General features: G+C 41.7%; 1 protein-coding gene across 5 annotated transcripts in view; it reads left to right on the top strand.

Moving 5' to 3' along the window:
- The window catches only part of LOC110509197 (neurocan core protein), a 128490-nt gene extending 119210 nt beyond the window's left edge, over nucleotides 1-9280 (top strand). For 3 of the 5 annotated variants that reach the window (XM_036966524.1, XM_036966522.1, XM_036966523.1), the window contains 5 exons: nucleotides 7-58; nucleotides 3585-3774; nucleotides 4008-4152; nucleotides 7456-7638; nucleotides 7812-9280. In XM_036966524.1, the coding sequence (XP_036822419.1) occupies nucleotides 7-58; nucleotides 3585-3774; nucleotides 4008-4152; nucleotides 7456-7638; nucleotides 7812-7936 (695 nt within the window). In that variant the 3' untranslated portion in view covers nucleotides 7937-9280. Of the gene's footprint in view, nucleotides 1-6; nucleotides 59-3584; nucleotides 3775-4007; nucleotides 4153-7424; nucleotides 7639-7811 lie in introns of all 5 variants that reach the window. The other 2 variants (XR_005040219.1, XR_005040220.1) reach the window with 2 other exon arrangements.
- Nucleotides 9281-19069: the final 9789 nt, after the last annotated feature.

Raw genomic sequence — 19069 nt, 5'->3', positions numbered from 1 at the left:
TCTTAGATGTTGAGAGTTGTGAACATGGATGGAGGAAGTTCCATGGCCACTGCTACAGGTGCGTGTGAAAATAATACCGTTCTACAAACTTTGCATCTAAACATTCATCGCAAATCAAACAGTGTCATATACAGTGCCTTCGGAAAGTGTAGAGACCCCTTGACTTTTTCCACATTTTGTTATGTTACAGCCTTATTCTAAAATTGATTAAATATTATTTTTTCCTCAGCAATCTACACACAACACACCATAATGATAAAGAAAAAACTGATTTTTAGAAATGTTTGTCAATTTTATTTTAAAAACATACCTTATTTACAGTGCCTTGCGAAAGTATTCGGCCCCCTTGAACTTTGCGACCTTTTGCCACATTTCAGGCTTCAAACATAAAGATATAAAACTGTATTTTTTTGTGAAGAATCAACAACAAGTGGGACACAATCATGAAGTGGAACGACATTTATTGGATATTTAAAACTTTTTTAACAAATCAAAAACTGAAAAATTGGGCGTGCAAAATTATTCAGCCCCAGTGCAGCAAACTCTCTCCAGAAGTTCAGTGAGGATCTCTGAATGATCCAATGTTGACCTAAATGACTAATGATGATAAATACAATCCACCTGTGTGTAATCAAGTCTCCGTATAAATGCACCTGCACTGTGATAGTCTCAGAGGTCCGTCAAAAGCGCAGAGAGCATCATGAAGAACAAGGAACACACCAGGCAGGTCCGAGATACTGTTGTGAAGAAGTTTAAAGCCGGATTTGGATACAAAAAGATTTCCCAAGCTTTAAACATCCCAAGGAGCACTGTGTAAGCGATAATATTGAAATGGAAGGAGTATCAGACCACTGCAAATCTACCAAGACCTGGCCGTCCCTCTAAACTTTCAGCTCATACAAGGAGAAGACTGATCAGAGATGCAGCAAGAGGCCCATGATCACTCTGGATGAGCTGCAGAGATCTACAGCTGAGGTGGGAGACTCTGTCCATAGGACAACAATCAGTCGTATATTGCACAAATCTGGCCTTTATGGAAGAGTGGCAAGAAGAAAGCCATTTCTTAAAGATATCCATAAAAATTGTCGTTTAAAGTTTGCCACAAGCCACCTGGGAGACACACCAAACATGTGGAAGAAGGTGCTCTGGTCAGATGAAACCAAAATTGAACTTTTTGGCAACAATGCAAAACGTTATGTTTGGCGTAAAAGCAACACAGCTGAACACACCATCCCCACTGTCAAACATGGTGGTGGCAGCATCATGGTTTGGGCCTGCTTTTCTTCAGCAGGGACAGGGAAGATGGTTAAAATTGATGGGAAGATGGATGGAGCCAAATACAGGACCATTCTGGAAGAAAACCTGATGGAGTCTGCAAAAGACCTGAGACTGGGATGGAGATTTGTCTTCCAACAAGACAATGATCCAAAACATAAAGCAAAATCTACAATGGAATGGTTCAAAAATAAACATATCCAGGTGTTAGAATGGCCAAGTCAAAGTCCAGACCTGAATCCAATTGAGAATCTGTGGAGAGAACTGAAAACTGCTGTTCACAAATGCTCTCCATCCAACCTCACTGAGCTCGAGCTGTTTTGCAAGGAGGAATGGGAAAAAATGTCAGTCTCTCGATGTGCAAAACTGATAGAGACATACCCCAAGCGACTTACAGCTGTAATCGCAGCAAAAGGTGGCGCTAAAAAGTATTAACTTAAGGGGGCTGAATAATTTTGCACGCCCAATTTTTCAGTTTTTGATTTGTTAAAAAAGTTTAAAATATCCAATAAATGTCGTTCCACTTCATGATTGTGTCCCACTTGTTGTTGATTCTTCACAAAAAAATACAGTTTTATATCTTTATGTTTGAAACCTGAAATGTGGCAAAAGGTCGCAAAGTTCAAGGGGGCCGAATACTTTCGCAAGGCACTGTACATAAGTATTCAGACCTTATGCTATGAGACTCTAAATTGAGCTCAAGTGCATCCTGTTTCCATTGATCATCCTTGAGATGTTTCTACAACTTGATTGGAGTCCACCTGTGGTAAATTCACTTGATTGGACATGATTTGATGCACCAGTCTATATTAGGTCCCACAGTTGACAGTGCATATAAAATCAAAAACCAAGCCATGAGGTTGAAGAAATTGTCAGTAGAGCTGATCCCAAACCATCTCAATTGGGTTGAGGTTGGGTGATTGTGGAGGCCAGGTCATCTGATGCAGCACTCCATTACCCTCCTTCTTGGTCAAATAGCTCTTACACAGCCTGGAGGTGTGTTGGGTCATTGTCCTGTTGAAAAACAAACGATAGTCCCACTAAGCCCAAACCAGATGGGATGGCGTATCGCTGCAGAATGCTGTAGTAGCCATGCTGGTTAAGTGTGACTTGAATTCTAAATAAATCACTGACAGTGTCACTAGCAAAGCACCATCACACCTCCTCCTTCATGCTTTACGGTGGGAAATACACATGTAGAGATAATCCATTCACCCTCACGTATCACAAAGACACAGCGGTTGGAACCAAATATCTCAAATTTGGACTCATAAGACCAAAGGACAGATATCCAACGGTCTAATGTCCATTGCACGTGTTTCTTGGCCCAAGCAAGTCTCTTATTATTATTAGTGTCCTTTAGTAGTGGATTCTTTGCAGCATTTTGACCATGAAGGCCTGATTCACGCCGTCTCCTCTGAACAGGTTGATGTTGAGATGTGTCAGTTACTCTGTGAAGCATTTATTTGGGCTGCAATCTGAGGTGCAGTTAACTGTAATGAACTTATCCTCTGCAGCAGAGGTAACTCTGGGTCTAGCTTTCCTGTGGCGGTCCTCATGAGACAGTGCATTCATCATAGCGATTAAGTTTTTGAAATTTCCGTATTGACTGACCTTCATGTCTGAAAATAATGATGGACGGTAATTTCTCTTTGCTTATTTGAGCTGTTCTTGCCATACTATGGACTTGCTCTTTTAGCAAATAGGGCTTTTGTATACCCCCCTACCTTGTCACAAAACAACTGATTGGCTCTAATGCATTAAGAAGGAAATAAATTCCACAAATTAACTTTTAAAAAGGCAAACCTGTTCATTTAAATGCATTTCAGATGACTACCTCCATGAAGCTATTTGAGAAAATGCCAAGAGTGTGCAAAGCTGTCATCAAGTCAAAAGGTGGCTATTTGAAGAATCTCAAATATAAAATATATTTAGATTTGTGTTAACACATTTTTGGTTACTACATGATTCCATATGTGTTATTTCATAGTTTACTAGTATTTCATTTCTTCACTAGTATTCTACAATGTAGAAAATAGTCCAAATAAATAAAAACCCTGGAATGAGAACGTTATTCTGAAACTTTTGGACGGTAGTGTACATTTGCTTTGTCATTATGACGATTTAGAATAAGGCGATAACGTAACAAAATGTTGGAAAAAGTCAAGGGGTCTGAGTACTTTCTGAATGCACTGTACAGAGGTTACAACCGGGTGGAAACAGTGCTATGAAATACCTCTCAACATAATAGCAATAATATATCCTATGTTATTCTACTGAAATGACATCTACCTGTTTCTCCACTTCAGGTACTTCTCTCACAGACACACCTGGGAGGATGCAGAGAAGGACTGCAGAGTGCACAGCGCCCATCTTAGTAGTATCACCTCAGTCACAGAGCAGGAGTTCATCAATGGTCTGGGCCATGATAACGCCTGGATTGGCCTGAATGATCGCACAGTGGAGGAGGACTTCCAATGGACTGATGTCAATGACCTGGTGAGATTCGATATTCCTCTCTGTCAATAAGATGTCATATTGTGCTCAGTTTGTGAATATATGTGATTTATACCTGTACTTGATACTCACAGTTGGAATAATATGTGTAAAGTTGAACTACAGATGTATAACTGGGTGATTATTAGTTTATAACAGATTTAAAGCCAATTTAGCATGACTACAGTATAATAGAAAATTATTACAATGTAACATACTTGTGTGGTATTGTGTAGGTATATGAGAACTGGCGAGAGAGCCAGCCTGATAACTTCTTCGCGGGTGGAGAGGATTGTGTGGTGACCATCGCCCATGAGGATGGCAAGTGGAACGATGTGCCCTGCAACTATAACCTGCCCTACGTCTGCAAGAAAGGCACAGGTAAAACAACAATGATGCATTTACATGGCAATAACGTCCTCTGTAAGGGTTTTTGAAACGGCGGGTTCCTATTAGACTGGGCTGTGCCTAGAAACAGGATGTTATGTTCATTTGGCTTTAGTTGAGTCATCACGGCAAATAACGATTTTGGAAATACTGTTTCATATTGCGTTCCACAGCCTTCATTTTCCTCTACAAAGCCTTGTATCCCCTGGTGACTGTTCTGTTTTGTCAATAGAATGTCTGGCAGTGAAACGCACAAACTTCACATCAGCCCTGAGTATAAGAGCATAATGACAGTTTTATCAACGGAAAATGCCAGAAGAAATATGGCTCTTTGGTTAAATGTGTCAATCTAGAATTTAGTTCAACAGGTTATTATTGACTAGCATCAGACATAGTGTCATGCATCATTTTTTGTTTGCCTTATCGACAGACAGAAGATAGTGCTATTTCTAAACCACTGAAATTCCCCTAGAAACAACCCAATTAATACGCGGGCTGCCAAACCTCAATAGGCAGCAGTGTGACAAGCAGCTTTTAAGGGCTTGATTCAATCAGATCTGCTTTAGCCAACATCAACATAGCGGTTGTTTTGGCGGTGTTGGAGGTGTCAAATCATGCTGGAAACCCTAGACCCACTACAAATCGCATACCGCTCCAACAGATTCACAGAGCCGCAATCTCAAATCGCACTCCACACTGCCCTTTCCCACCTGGACAAAGGGAACACCTATGTGTGAATGCTGTTCATTGACTAGAGCTCAGTGTTCAACACCATAGTGCCCACAAACCTCATCACTAAGCTAAAGACCCTGGGACTAAACATCTCCCTCTGCAACTGGATCCTGGACATCATGACAGGCTGCCCCCAGGTGGTATGGGTAGGCAACAACACATCTGCCACGCTGATCCTCAACACTGGGGCCCCTCAGGGGTGCGTGCTTAGTCTCCTCCTGTACGCCCTGTTCAGGAGGTCAGAAACCTGGCAGGACAACAACCTCTAACTCAACGTGAGCAAGACAAAAGAGCTGATCGTGGACTATAGGAAAAGGAGGGCTGAACAGACCCCCATTAACATCGACGGGGCTGAAATTGAGCGGGTCGAGAGTTTCAAGTTCCTTGGTGTCCAACGAACTATCATGGTCCAAACACACCAAGACAGTTGTGAAGAGGGCACGACACCTTTTCCCCTCAGGAGACTGAAAAGATTTGGCATGGGTCCTCAGATCCTCAAAAGGTTTTACAGCTGCACCAGTACATCACTGGGCCCCAGCTTCCTGACATCCATATACTAGGTGATGTCAGAGGAAGGCCCAAAAAATGGTCAAAAACTCCAGTCACCCAAGTCATAGACTGTTTTCTCTGCTACCGCACGGCAAGCGTTACCGGAGTGCCAAGTCTAGGACCAAAAAAGTCCTTAACAGCTTCTACGCCTGCTGAACAATTAATCAAATGGCCACCCGGACTATTTACATTGACATTGTTTTTACACTGCTGCTACTCACTGTTAATTATCTATGCATAGTCACTTTACAAATGACCTCGACTAACCTGTAGTCGAAAATGACCTGACTAACCCCCGCACATTGACTGTACCCCCTGTATATAGCCTCATTATTGTTATGTCATTTTCTTGTTACTTTTATGATTTTTTTTGGTTTGCTTGTTGTTGTTTTTTTCACTTTAGTTTATTAAGTAAATCATTTCTTAACTCTATTTCTTGAACTGCATTGTTGGTTAAGGGCTTTTAAGTAAGCATTTCATGGTAAGGTCTGCACTTGTTGTATTCGGCGCATCTGACAAGTAAAATTTGATTAGATTTGATTTGAAATCCCAAGTGTCTCCCGGCATTACACCTAAAGCGGACATTGCCATTGCTGCACGGAGTCACATTAACAGAAATCCCATTCTTTACAAATTCAAACACTGAAATATGAGATGTAATCTACACCTAGATAAGGCTGATAGAAATCCTCATTATTTCATACAATTATTTTTCAATTTGAGTGTAATTATTTCTACAGTATATAGCCTACACTTTCTCGTTCTGAACCTCTATCTGGAGTGGGGCAGGTGTGGCTTCGTGACAATGACCACAGCTGCTCACCTATTTGATGGCTCCAACGCAGTTCCACCTGCGACACCGCCAAAACATCCGCTATGCAGGTGTCTGCTATCGCCAGTTAACGCTTGAACGGATTGAATCTAGGTGTAAATGTGGGAAGAGATGCTTGTGTATGAAGCTCAAAACAAACATATAACACAGAAGTCTGAATTGCATGTTTTTTTTTTAAACTCCTAGTTGATCTAAACAGAAAACTCCATCTCTCTCTGTTGCCATTTTATCTCACCCTACGGATAATTACTTGGGCTACAAAGCCACCATTTGCCATCTTGTATAAAGCTGGCATTAAATTACCATTGACTGTTTTGCCCTCAGATCTGCCCCCGAAGTCCCAAAATGCATCTCTTTGTTACCCTGATGTAATTGTGACACTGTGGAATGAGAACAGGAGCAAGGATATATGAGATAGCCGGAAGCCTAGCTCCTTGAATACAGAGCGTAGAAGAGCGAGACAGACAGAGAGAGAGAAAGAGAGAGGCAGAGCAGAGAGAGAGGCAGAGAGCAAGAGAGAGGGAGAGAGAAATAGATGGAGAGGCAGAGAGTGAGAGAGAAATAGATGGAGAGGCAGAGTGAGAGAGAGGGAGAGAGAAATAGATGGAGAGGCAGAGCAGAGAGAAATAGATGGAGAGGCAGAGTGAGAGAGAGGCAGAGAGGGAGAGATAAATAGATGGAGAGGCAGAGTGAGAGAGAGGCAGAGAGGGAGAGAGAAAGAGGGAGGGGAGAATATGGGAGCTGTCTTGGCTCTCTGTTACTTGACACTGCTCCATAACAACCCAGTTTCCACCCTTTGGCCAGCACTCAATCTCGCCAACTGTCTTCAGGTGGGATTCAGTAGCAATAGCGCAACCTAGGGAGAGAAGAAAGGAACTGCAAGCAAGATACCATACAGAAACATGCAGGATCTTAATTTGAGCCAGTTAACAACAGCAGGAAAATAATCCTGCATCAACAGGAAATGTGAATTATTATGTGTATTATAATTAATGGAAATGTTTTAGGGGTTGATGCATTTTTCAAAGTGGAAATTACAAACTTCAGAAGCCTTTTCCTGCAAAATGTATCCTGCAACAGGGTCATCAAATGAAGATCCTACATCTGTAGCTACATACAGTATCTTGTGCTTTTGCTTTGTTGCTCAACACAGACTTTTTTGTTATTGTCGGCCCGTCTGACAGTGCTGTGTGGAACCCCACCCGCCGTGGAGAACGCCCATCTGATTGGCCGTCGGCGGTCCCACTATGACATACATGCTGTTGTGCGTTACCAGTGTACTGAAGGTTTCTACCAGCGCCACATCCCCACTGCGCGTTGCCGGGCCAACGGCATCTGGGACCGGCCCAAGATCATCTGCACAAAGTGTGAGTGACAAGCACCAGAAAAAAACACATTTGTTATGTTATGCAACCTTTTTTGGATAACAAACCTATTCACCCAGGTCAGCCATAAACGTGTGTATTCCCTCTAATATGGGCTCAATAAGAAACAGAATGGTAAATGTTGTCACTGCACCCTCTGTGTTCCCCTCCGTCAGCTCAACGATCCCACCGGTACCGCCGCAACCACCACCACGGCCAGCGCCGGGAGCGCAGGAACCACAGGAGACATGGAGGAGAGGCACACAGGGAGAGGGAAGATGATGCCCACAGCCCCTACTGAACCAAATACTACACTTCCCATAATGCCCTGTGCCGGACCCCTGACAATAGTTGACGTTTATTTTTTCCTGACCTATTTCAGTCTGTCTCTTTGGGTTAAATCCTCACTTGAGATACTGTATGTGTGCAAAACTTTTATTCAAATGACCTATTGACATCAGTGCAAAAAAAGTGAATTGTTCACACGTACATATCTAAAGTGAGGATTTGTTCCTTTGTTGTTGATTTTGTTTACCCCAGGTCCATTACAACAGTAATACTTGTTCTCTCGCTAACACGGTCGCTAATATCTAAGAAACAGCAAATCCTTGGCATGTGTATGGATAACCTATTCTCGCTGTCTAAACATAGACAGTGACGTGTGTGTGTGTGTGTGTGTCAGGGTGTCTATGCTATGCGAGTGTATGTGTTCTGCAACGTTTGAAGCTTGTTCTACATCTCAGAACTCATTTTAGTATTCTGTTTCTAAAGCACAAATGTAATTAATGCCAGTGAGCTAGTTAGCTTTCAGTCTCAAATATCCCAGAGCTTTTGTATGTGTACTGTATTTGTTATGTTTCTTTAGGACTCCTGAATAGCAGGTCTGTTTTATTATTCAACTTTCATGCCATTTTTAATATTTGCTATCTCTTCATGTTACTATTTATTATGGACTCTTCGCAAGTTAATATACAGTATGTTGATTTGTTTTGACATAATCCAACGAGGCAATGTAATACCTTTTTGTTGTATATACCATTCTTACAATCAAAAGTAATGAAGGTAACCCAAGTTAATATACAGTATGTTGATTTGTTTTGACATAATCCAACGAGGCAATGTAATACCTTTTTGTTGTATATACCATTCTTACAATCAAAAGTAATGAAGGTAACCCTTTGATGGCCTGTCTCTGTACTGTAAATACTGTGGTGTTTTGTTTGTTTGTTATTGACTGGTATCTGATTGATACCTGAGCCTTGTCATGACCCAGTCATGTACCAGTCATGACCCAGTCATGTACCAGCCATGACCCAGCCATGTACCAGTCATGTACCAGTCATGTACCAGCCATGACCCAGTCATGTACCAGTCATGTACTCCGTATCGCCCTCTCAAATAACAACTAAAACACACCCATTGATCTAGATGGAATAGGATAGATCGAAATACTGCGGACTGGGACAAAACTTAACTTGGTAATCTTTGCCCGGCTCCAATATGTGAGGGGCAGGATGCCATGATTCGTAATACATATGGTTCTTCTGATATTTGATTGGGCGTAATCCCTTTTTGTTGGTGTTATGACTTCCTGTCCTGCTGTTGTGTTCCATTCTTAATAAAGCTGCAGAAACGTAATGAACGACGACAATGTATCTGGTCAGTTTTGTGATTAAGCTGGGCTCTATCGCTATTATTCCAGTGTTTCTGAGTTTTCTTTCTGTTTCTCGACCACATCATTTCTATACACTACCTCAAACACTGAAGATTGAGAGTGGTTTGTGTCTAACCCATGCCTCCTATAGCCAAAGAATGAACCCAACTGAAAGTCTTTGTATTTCTGTGACCTCTATTTACTTAATTCTCTACCCAGAGAAAGAGGACATTCTGGCCAATAGTTTCATCCTGTTGGGATCAAATAAGCAGTTTTCTCCTCTCTCTGGTCTCTATTGAAAAGATTGTGGAGGGAAAGTACATCTAAAATAATGGCCCCAATAGATGAAAATAAATCTAAAATGGGGATCTTCAACCTTTTTTTTGGCCAGGGACCACCTCCCAGGTAAACCGGTGATCCAAGCACCCCAAGCATTTGGGGGGGGGGGGGGGGGGGAGAAATATGTGTCTTGTCTTATTAGGTGAATGATAATGGCAAGGGGAAGTAATCAACATTTTAAGTGAATAGGTTTGGTAGATAGTTGCATTATTGTGATCTCCTCACATTATCATTGAACGAGGGAGTGTAAACATAGACTATTAGCTAGAAAGGTCATTCTACACATTTTCACTAAGAACAGCTGTTTAGCTGGTTAAACAAAGACTAGCCATGTGCTGGAAAAAATGTACAATACCAGTCAAAAGTTTGGACACACCTACTCATTCAAGGGTTTTTCTTTATTTTACTATTTCTACATTATAGAATAATAGTGAAAACATCCAAATGATTAAATAACACATGTATCATGTAGTAACCAAAAAAGTGTTGAATAAATTGAAATATATTTTATATTTGAGAATCTTCAAAGTAGCATTCAAAATGGAATGCTCTTTTTGTGTCTTAAAAAAAAAGGTTTTTTTCTCCCCAATTTCGTGGTATCCAATTGTTTAGAAGCTTGTCTTATCGCTACAACTTCCGTACGGGCTCGGGAGAGACGAAGGTTGAGAGTCATGCCGATAGACAGCGCCGTCCAACCCGGAAGCCAGCCTCACCAATGTGTCAGAGGAAACCCCTGGCAACCTTGGTTAGTGCGCACTGTGCCCGGCCCGCCACAGGAGTCGCTGGTGCGCGATGAGACAAGGATTTCCCTACCGGCCAAACCCTCCCTAACCCGGACAACGCTAGGCCAATTTTGCGTCGCCACACGGACCTCCCAGTCGCGGCCAGTTACGGCAGGGCCTGGGCACGAACCCAGAGTCTCTGGTGTCGCAGCTGGCGCTGCAGTACAGCGCCCTTAACCACTGCACCACCCGGGAGGCTCAACAGGTGTGCCTTCTTAAAAGTTATTTTGTGGAATTTCTTTACTTCTTAATGCGTTAGAGCCAATCAGTTTTAATGTGACAAGGTAAGGGCGGTATACAGAAGATAGCCCTATTTGGTAAAAGACCAAGTCCATATTATGGCAAGAACAGCTCAAATAAGCAAAGAGAAATGACAGTCTATCATTACTTAAAAACATGAAGGTAGGTCAATCCAGAAGATTTCAACAACTTTCTGTCTGGCAACCCTAGATGTGGCCTCCAGCTGTTTAGACATACCAGTGAGTGCATCACGGGGGTAATTCACAAAACGCTGTTGATCATAATAGATGTAATTAATCCATGCAGTCTGTCTAGCATCCACTATGGCTGGACCTATAATAGGTAGTAAGTGCCAGAGTCCATCATTCCTACCCAAGGCCTGAAACTCATGAGGAAGCCCCACTAGCACCCCCAACAGGTTAGTGTGGATGTCAACTACATCCTCTGTCCATGGAGCACTACGTCTATGTCTCCCATGGGATGGAATGTTTTCAGGTCCCCTGGATACAGAACCCAACAGCTGTTCAGCAGTAACATCAACAATGGTCAGTGGAATTATCAAACTGGTCAGAGCACACGTACCTTGCCAGTCTCCTCTAAGAATGGGTCTCAGCACTCTTTTGGGTCCACATATCCACCACACATCAGCCAGACCACTAGTTTTGTTTAGGCCTGTAACTGGCCAAGTGGCATTAATGGTTATGTTACTACTGCAATCAGCTTCAGGCAATCTCCCATAATCAATGCCATTACCTGTACCCGTGATGCAACTGTAATTGCCCCCATATGCCTTAACACCCCAAGGGGCCCGATGAGGAGGTACTGTAGGAAACACAAGGCTCAAAGAGGAACAGAGAGTTGAATTGGGCTGAACCTGGTAAAAACCTCTCAGAATACACAACCACCCCTCTCCTTCTCCTATAGCAAATGGGTGCGTAGCCAGAACAGGTCTAGCATGACCAATGTTTCATGTAACTCATGCAGTCCTTTCTTTTCAGGGTCTTAGCTGTATACTTCATATAGGACAGCCACAAATTGTCACTACCATCAAAACCAGTCTCGGTGCCTAATTGATCAATAGCTGAATAGTCTCTAACGTTAATTACCTGAATGAGATTTGACACAGTGGTGGTGGGTGGCAGGTTCGGTCCAGGGGTGGTAGAGGAGTGTGTCTGGCTCTGGTTCGTCTGGGACCTCTGTGGTTTTGGCAGCACCTTAATAGTAAACACACCCATCGTGTCTGTCCTGGTCCTTTGTAGTCCGAGGGTGTAAGTGCCTGCATCAGAGAGCTTAATAGTTTTGATGGTTAGTAGGATTTCATCACCTTTACAAAGTTCAACAGTGCTCCCAGGTTTCCCAAGGCATTCCCAAATGTACAAAGGAGCATAATCCTGTCCAATCTGTCGGTAAAACCTCGCCCTGACATCATTTCTCAAGAGTACTGTACCGGGCCAAACGGTAATTATCTCCTCCGGTCACTGTAAAGGGAGGAACCTGTGGATATAAATCATGCAAGTCAATGCAACTGTCATTATCTGGCATTCCTGCTTTCGTGAACAGCTTTACCATACTGGCCTAAACTCCTCTACCCAGAACCATACTAGGGTGTCGACCAAAACCTGGTCATATCCATCATACCACAACCCTAGATCCTCCTTCATTACTGTTTAATTAAAGGGTTAGGCGTATCTTTATGCAATGCATCCCTTTCTCCGGATTACAATCAAAAACTCTCACCTTCACTATACTCCACCTCCTTCCATACTGGGTGAGTGGATTCATATAGCCCTCTCTCTCCAAATGAGCTATGACCTGTGTCCACGATCAATATGGGAACCTGCACCGATATATGCCATAATGGCTCAGAGTCCTAGACTGCCGTGTAGTTAGAGACCCCATTTGGTCTACATAAAACTCCATTGAGAGATCCTTCCCAACCTCTACTCTAACTTCCTGTCTACCCAGATCTAGGGATCTCTTATGCTTGTTTTGGAACAAAATCCTCATCGTCTAAACCATGGGCAAATTATCACTCTCCGCATACTCAAGTAGGACGTGCTGTATCAGGAATATGGCACCCACGATAAGACAGCTCAGACGAACAGCTTCCATGTGAAGCCCCACCCTCTCCCCGAGAACACATCACTAGCAAGAGCCAGACACACCTTCAGTTCTATGAACAAAAACAGGGGTGATAGGACAGGGAGGATTACTTAATTCGAGAGATGGCCCCCGGAATTCTGTTAATTCCAGTTCTCCTCTCGAACACTGTTTATTGTTCGACAGTGTCAAGGTGTCTTACCCTCCCGCTGTGCGATATGAATCCGGGTAGCTCTTTCAGCTAGCTGTCACCAGGAGTCCTTGGTATGGTCCTCCCAACAAGCCTCTGGGACTGGATTGAGTGACTTCACTTGTAGTTCACCTGTAATGCATAAAATCCTGGACATACAGGCTTGGTTAACAAACAGTTTCTCATATGTTTTATCTGATTATATCTTTAACTTCTAGGTCTATTTGTTAGCATTTTATTTATTTATTATTAGTTTCTTATCCAATAGGCCCCATCCTATCCTAGACCACAATTTACCCATCCCCCTTTTGATACCTGGCTCTGCCCAGGTAACAACCTTACCTACTCTAAATAATGACTTAGGTAAGATTAGTATATTATCCTTCTGTTCTGACATTATCATGTAGGAGCGACCCCTTTCATTCTCCACATGTCCAATTCTCCTTTTTGTCTCCACTCAGTAACTGTTATCTACACATTCTGTTATCTTTGCTCGTCCTGGCTCCCCTTCTAAAACTTATCCTCTCTGCTCTCCAACCTTCAAGGTCTCTGCAGTGCGGGGGGAGGGCTCTTCTGTCTGCCTTTTCCCCCTATCTGTCTGTAGCTCTTTTTCTCATGTTTCCAAATTTGAACTAAATGTCTCACTGTTTGGCTTTATCTAAACTCATGGATTTTTTTATTTATTAGAAAAACATGTGGCAATTTCTAAAGTCCTTATATAGGTTAATTAAACTCCACTATAATTAATTTACCTTAAAAAATAAAAAAATGAAAAATAAACAGTATTACCCATGACCACAAATTCATTATTCAAATGGCACCCCCTTGTGGCTGATCAGACAACCCGAGAGAGCCATGAAAGCAGGTCAAAGGTTACACCATCCCCTTACATTCGTGTTCCATACCATATTAGACATATTAAAGAACCCTTTATCTTAAAAAATTAACTTGTGTAATTAAAACTCAGAAAATAAAACTCCTAATATTCCACATGTGAGTGTACCCCTTAAAGAGGCTGCGAATTTTTGCAGCTTTTTGTTAAAAATCGTGCAAACTTTCAACGTCCTGCTACTCATGCCAGGAATATAGTATATGCATATGATTAGTATGTGTGGATAGAAAACACTCTGAAGTTTATGAAACTGGTTAAATCATGTCTGTGACTATAACAGAACGTGTATAGAAGGCAAAATCCCAAGGAAAACTGTTCATAAAAAACACAAAAAAAATATCCCTCCGCCAGTCTTTGTATTGTCTATGGCAAGGGAAAATAGATAGCGTCCAGTTTACAATGCCTACAGCTTCCACACGATGTCGCCAGTACTGGCAATTGAGTTGAAGTTTGAGGAATAGGCACTTTCTGTCGTCGAGTACACAGGAGGAAGTTTTGATAGAGAAAATATGGACCATGATTTCAAGACTTGCTGCTATTGAATACAGATTGCCCCGTGATCAATTTGATTGATTATTATCGTTTACTAATACCTAAAGTTGGATTACAAAAGTAGTTTGAAGTGTTTTGTCAAAGTTTATAGGCAACTTTTTAAATTTTAAAAAATTACGTTGCGTTTTGGAACGGTGCTTTTTCATGGATCAGACGGGCTTCATAAATGGACATTTTGGGTATACATGGACGGATTTAATCGAAAAAAAGACCCAATTGTGATGTTTATGGGACATATAGGAGTGCCAACAAAGAAGCTCGTCAAAGGTAATGAATGTTTTATATTTTATTTCTGCGTTTTGTGTAGCGCCGGCTACGCTAATTATTTTGTTTACGTCCCCTTTGGGTATTTCGGGGGGTTGCATGCTATCAGATAATAGCTTCTCATGCTTTCGCCGAAAAGCATTTTAAAAATCTGACATGTTGGCTAGATTCACAACGAGTGTAGCTTTAATTGAGTACCCTGCATGTGTGTTTTAATGAAAGTTTGAGTTGTATCGAGTACTATTAGTTGTCACTCTGAAATTTCCGCTGATGTTGATCCCTGTACAGGGACAGCAGCCATAAAACGTTTTAAATTAAGATATCATGTCTCTGGGAACATGGAAATCCCCTTAACCCAAACGTTTACTACAAAAACAAAACCTAATAATTATGATAATCCCCTCAAACTCAAATAATTTGTCTCGATGTTTCATGTTTTATAAGTGTTTCTCCAAATTGTCTCCCCAAAATACTTCTTAAATACCCAGCCATTAGACACACACATGTGTGATAAACGTATACTGTCCCTTTAACATAAAAAAACTCAGCCTGCAATCCACTCTGCGGGCCTTTCATTGTTCCCCATAATGAAAACAGATTCTAATGTTAGTATACCTTAACCTCCTGTTTAATTTCAATGATGTTATCTGAACAATCAAACCAAAATCAATACCTGTGAAGTACTTGTGTAAATTAATTAAAAGAACAAAATAAATCTACCTTATTTCTCAGCACTTGGTTAGAACACCACTCCCGTCTTACATCGACCACACCCGTCGCCCCGTCTCCCGTACCTAGTGTATATCTTATCTATTACTCAGTGGCTCAATTAATGTTTAACGTAAGTATGTTCAGATGTTGAGTATGTAATTCTACAATATCAGTATAGTTCAAACCTCATAATATAAATCTACACACAGAATTTTACGTTAATAGAGTTTAACACTTTTTCCCACAGTCATGCACACCCCCTCAATATTCTATGATATAACTCTGTGCAAACATCTCATCAGCAAGCCTGCGACTTTTTCAACATTCTCACCGGTACCAGCTCCAACTGAAATACCTAATGTACCACACTCGCTTGGTCCCCGACCTCATTCATACCGATATTAGTCCCCGACTGAATATCAAGCGTATTTCATGCACACGATTTGAGTCTCATAAATCTTCATTCACGCCAGTAAGCTTCAATTTACACCATACACACACAAATCTTCATTCACCCCAGTAAGCAGACCAGTGGGAGACGCAATGGCCCCGCCTTCTATCCATTCTCTGTACAGCTTCTCACCCCGTCTCTTCCACTCCTTACCCTCTCTGCCTTCATTCACTTCTAGAGTGGACTTCAGCGTTTTCAACACCTTTTCTATTTCCAAAGACATTTTATGTACACTACAATACTGTCAACAACCTATGCCTTTACTCAAACCCAAGTGGTACCCTTTCCTTACGGCTAAATCGGCCCCCAATTAGGTCTAAAGTAAGACCTCAATTATGCACTGTGGGTCCCCTGGGATATTAAGTAGTCTAGTGTCCCCCGGATTTTCAACTTTACTTCAATACCAAATGTACAAAATAAAAAATACAATCACTCCATATGACTAACGTGTCAACCGGATCACGTTTCTAGAACAACTTAATGTCTCATTCAAACTTGGTAGTCAGTGCGCCGACTTTACTACCCGATGTACTTCACACACTCCTATGCTTTGTTAGGACCTTAGAGAGACCCTTTCCCAAAGGCTAAATCGGTCTCAAATCCAATTAATCAATTTAAATATCCGTCATTCACACTTGGCCCTGCCTAGTACATCACATTCGCATCATATGGCTTTCCATTCGCACTTTGGTGGTCACTCGTTACCCACCACTCATACATGTAGTCCCAGACTATACAGTCACACTTTTAGAATCAGCTAGAATGAATCATACATGTAGTCCCAGACTATCCATTCACACTTTGGTGGTCACCCGTTACCCACCATTCATACATGTAGTAAGTGTTCTCTGTTACCACCTACCAGCCAGGCATACTAGTACATCCCATACACAATGCATCATTAAGTATTGTTGATCAATAATAAAATTGCAGTTGCCAATGGAGATATTACTTTCTCAACTATTTTCCAATCTCACACATCATAATAGTTAAAATTTAGTAACTTACATCAAACAGGTGTCTCACAAAACTACATTTGGATAACGCCAATGTGCAGGACTTTAGTTTTTCACAACAGGTGTCTGCTTACCTCTTTTAGTTGACCGGTCAGGATTTGTGAGACACACCGTCCGACGACAGTACTGGCCAATCGGCCCGGACAATTTCCAGCGTCGTCCTTCTACCAGATCACGTCGGTGGTCACCATGTTAGAGTTGCGTGAATTCGAATCTGGTATCAGGATAAATATAACAATGAGTCACCGATTTTGTACTATGTATTTTTTATTAGCTAAGTAATAAATGGCAAATGCAACTTTCGTATATATGGGCTCACTGTAATGCCACGCAGGGCAGAACAGAGAACTGACAAGATGTATGTAAACAGTATACTTTATATTGTGATAGACAGTTCCAACCCGTCTGTTGGCCTATCACAGTAGAGACTGGGCGTGGTTTAAACTTGCTCAGCCTATTGCAGGCGCTCAGGCGGGTCCCCGCCTCTTGGCGCTTCTGTTGATAGATGTAACTGTTGCTGTGAAGAACATCCATGCGCTCATGCTCCATACCGTTATCTCGCACCTGGCTCCTGTTATCTAACAAAAGACCGCTTGTTCTGCAACACCCCATGCTACTCTGTATTTTTCCATCATGAGAAAGGCCCATGGCATTGACACTTTTAACAATGTTTCAAGTCATCTATGTTGCATAACACATACATATATCCACACAAGCCAACAGCAGATAATATTCAATCATATATATGGTAATGGCTATAATGTAAAACACAGGATCCAACAATACGCCATCCCATCTGTGGGACAATCATTTGTTTTTCAAAAGGACAATGACCCAAAACACCTCCAGGCTGTGAAAGGGCTATTTGACCGAGAAGGAGAGTGATGGAGTGCTGCATCAGACGACCTGGCCTCCACAATCACCCAACCTCAACCCAGTTGAGATGGTTTGGGATGAATTGGACCACAGAGTGAATGAAAAGCAGCCAACAAGTGCTCAGCATATGTGGAAACTTCAAGAATCTGATCCACAACCAGGCTGGTATGTCATTTTCATGTTATTACATAGACCTGATCCACAACCAGGTTGGTATGTCATTATCATGTTAATACATGGACCTGATCCACAACCAGGTTGGTATGTCATTATCATGTTATTACATGGACCTGATCCACAACCAGGTTGGTATGTCATTATCATGTTATTACATAGACCTGATCCACAACCAGGTTGGTATGTCATTATCATGTTAATACATGGACCTGATCCACAACCAGGTTGGTATGTCATTATCATGTTATTACATAGACCTGATCCACAACCAGGTTGGTATGTCATTATCATGTTAATACATGGACCTGATCCACAACCAGGTTGGTATGTCATTATCATGTTATTACATAGACCTGATCCACAACCAGGTTGGTATGTCATTATCATGTTAATACATGGACCTGGTCCACAACCTGGCAGGTATGTCATTATCATGTTATTACATAGACCTGATCCACAACCAGGTTGGTATGTCATTATCATGTTAATACATGGACCTGATCCACAACCAGGTTGGTATGTCATTATCATGTTATTACATAGACCTGATCCACAACCAGGTTGGTATGTCATTATCATGTTAATACATGGACCTGATCCACAACCAGGTTGGTATGTCATTATCATGTTATTACATAGACCTGATCCACAACCAGGTTGGTATGTCATTATCATGTTATTACATAGACCTGATCCACAACCAGGTTGGTATGTCATTATCATGTTATTACATGGACCTGATCCACAACCAGGCTGGTATGTCATTATCATGTTATTACATGGACCTGATCCACAACCAGACTGGTATGTCATTATCATGTTAATACATGGACCTGATCCACAACCTGGCAGTTATGTCATTATCATGTTAATACATGGACCTGATCCACAACCTGGCAGGTACAGTATGTCATTATAATGCTAATACATGGACCTGATCCACAACCTGGCTGGTACAGTATGTCATTATCATGTTATAACATGGACCTGATCCACAACCTGGCAGGTACAGTATGTCATTATCATGTTATTACATGGACCTGATCCACAACCTGGCAAGTACAGTATGTTATTATAATGCTAATACATGGACCTGATCCACAACCTGGCAGGTACAGTATGTCATTATCATGTTATTACATGGACCTGATCCACAACCTGGCAAGTACAGTATGTTATTATAATGCTAA

Source organism: Oncorhynchus mykiss, chromosome 28 (genome assembly GCF_013265735.2).
Source record: "Oncorhynchus mykiss isolate Arlee chromosome 28, USDA_OmykA_1.1, whole genome shotgun sequence".
Classification (NCBI taxonomy): domain Eukaryota; kingdom Metazoa; phylum Chordata; class Actinopteri; order Salmoniformes; family Salmonidae; genus Oncorhynchus; species Oncorhynchus mykiss.
Note: the sequence above shows the minus strand (reverse complement) of the source record. Positions and strands in the feature narration are given on the sequence as shown.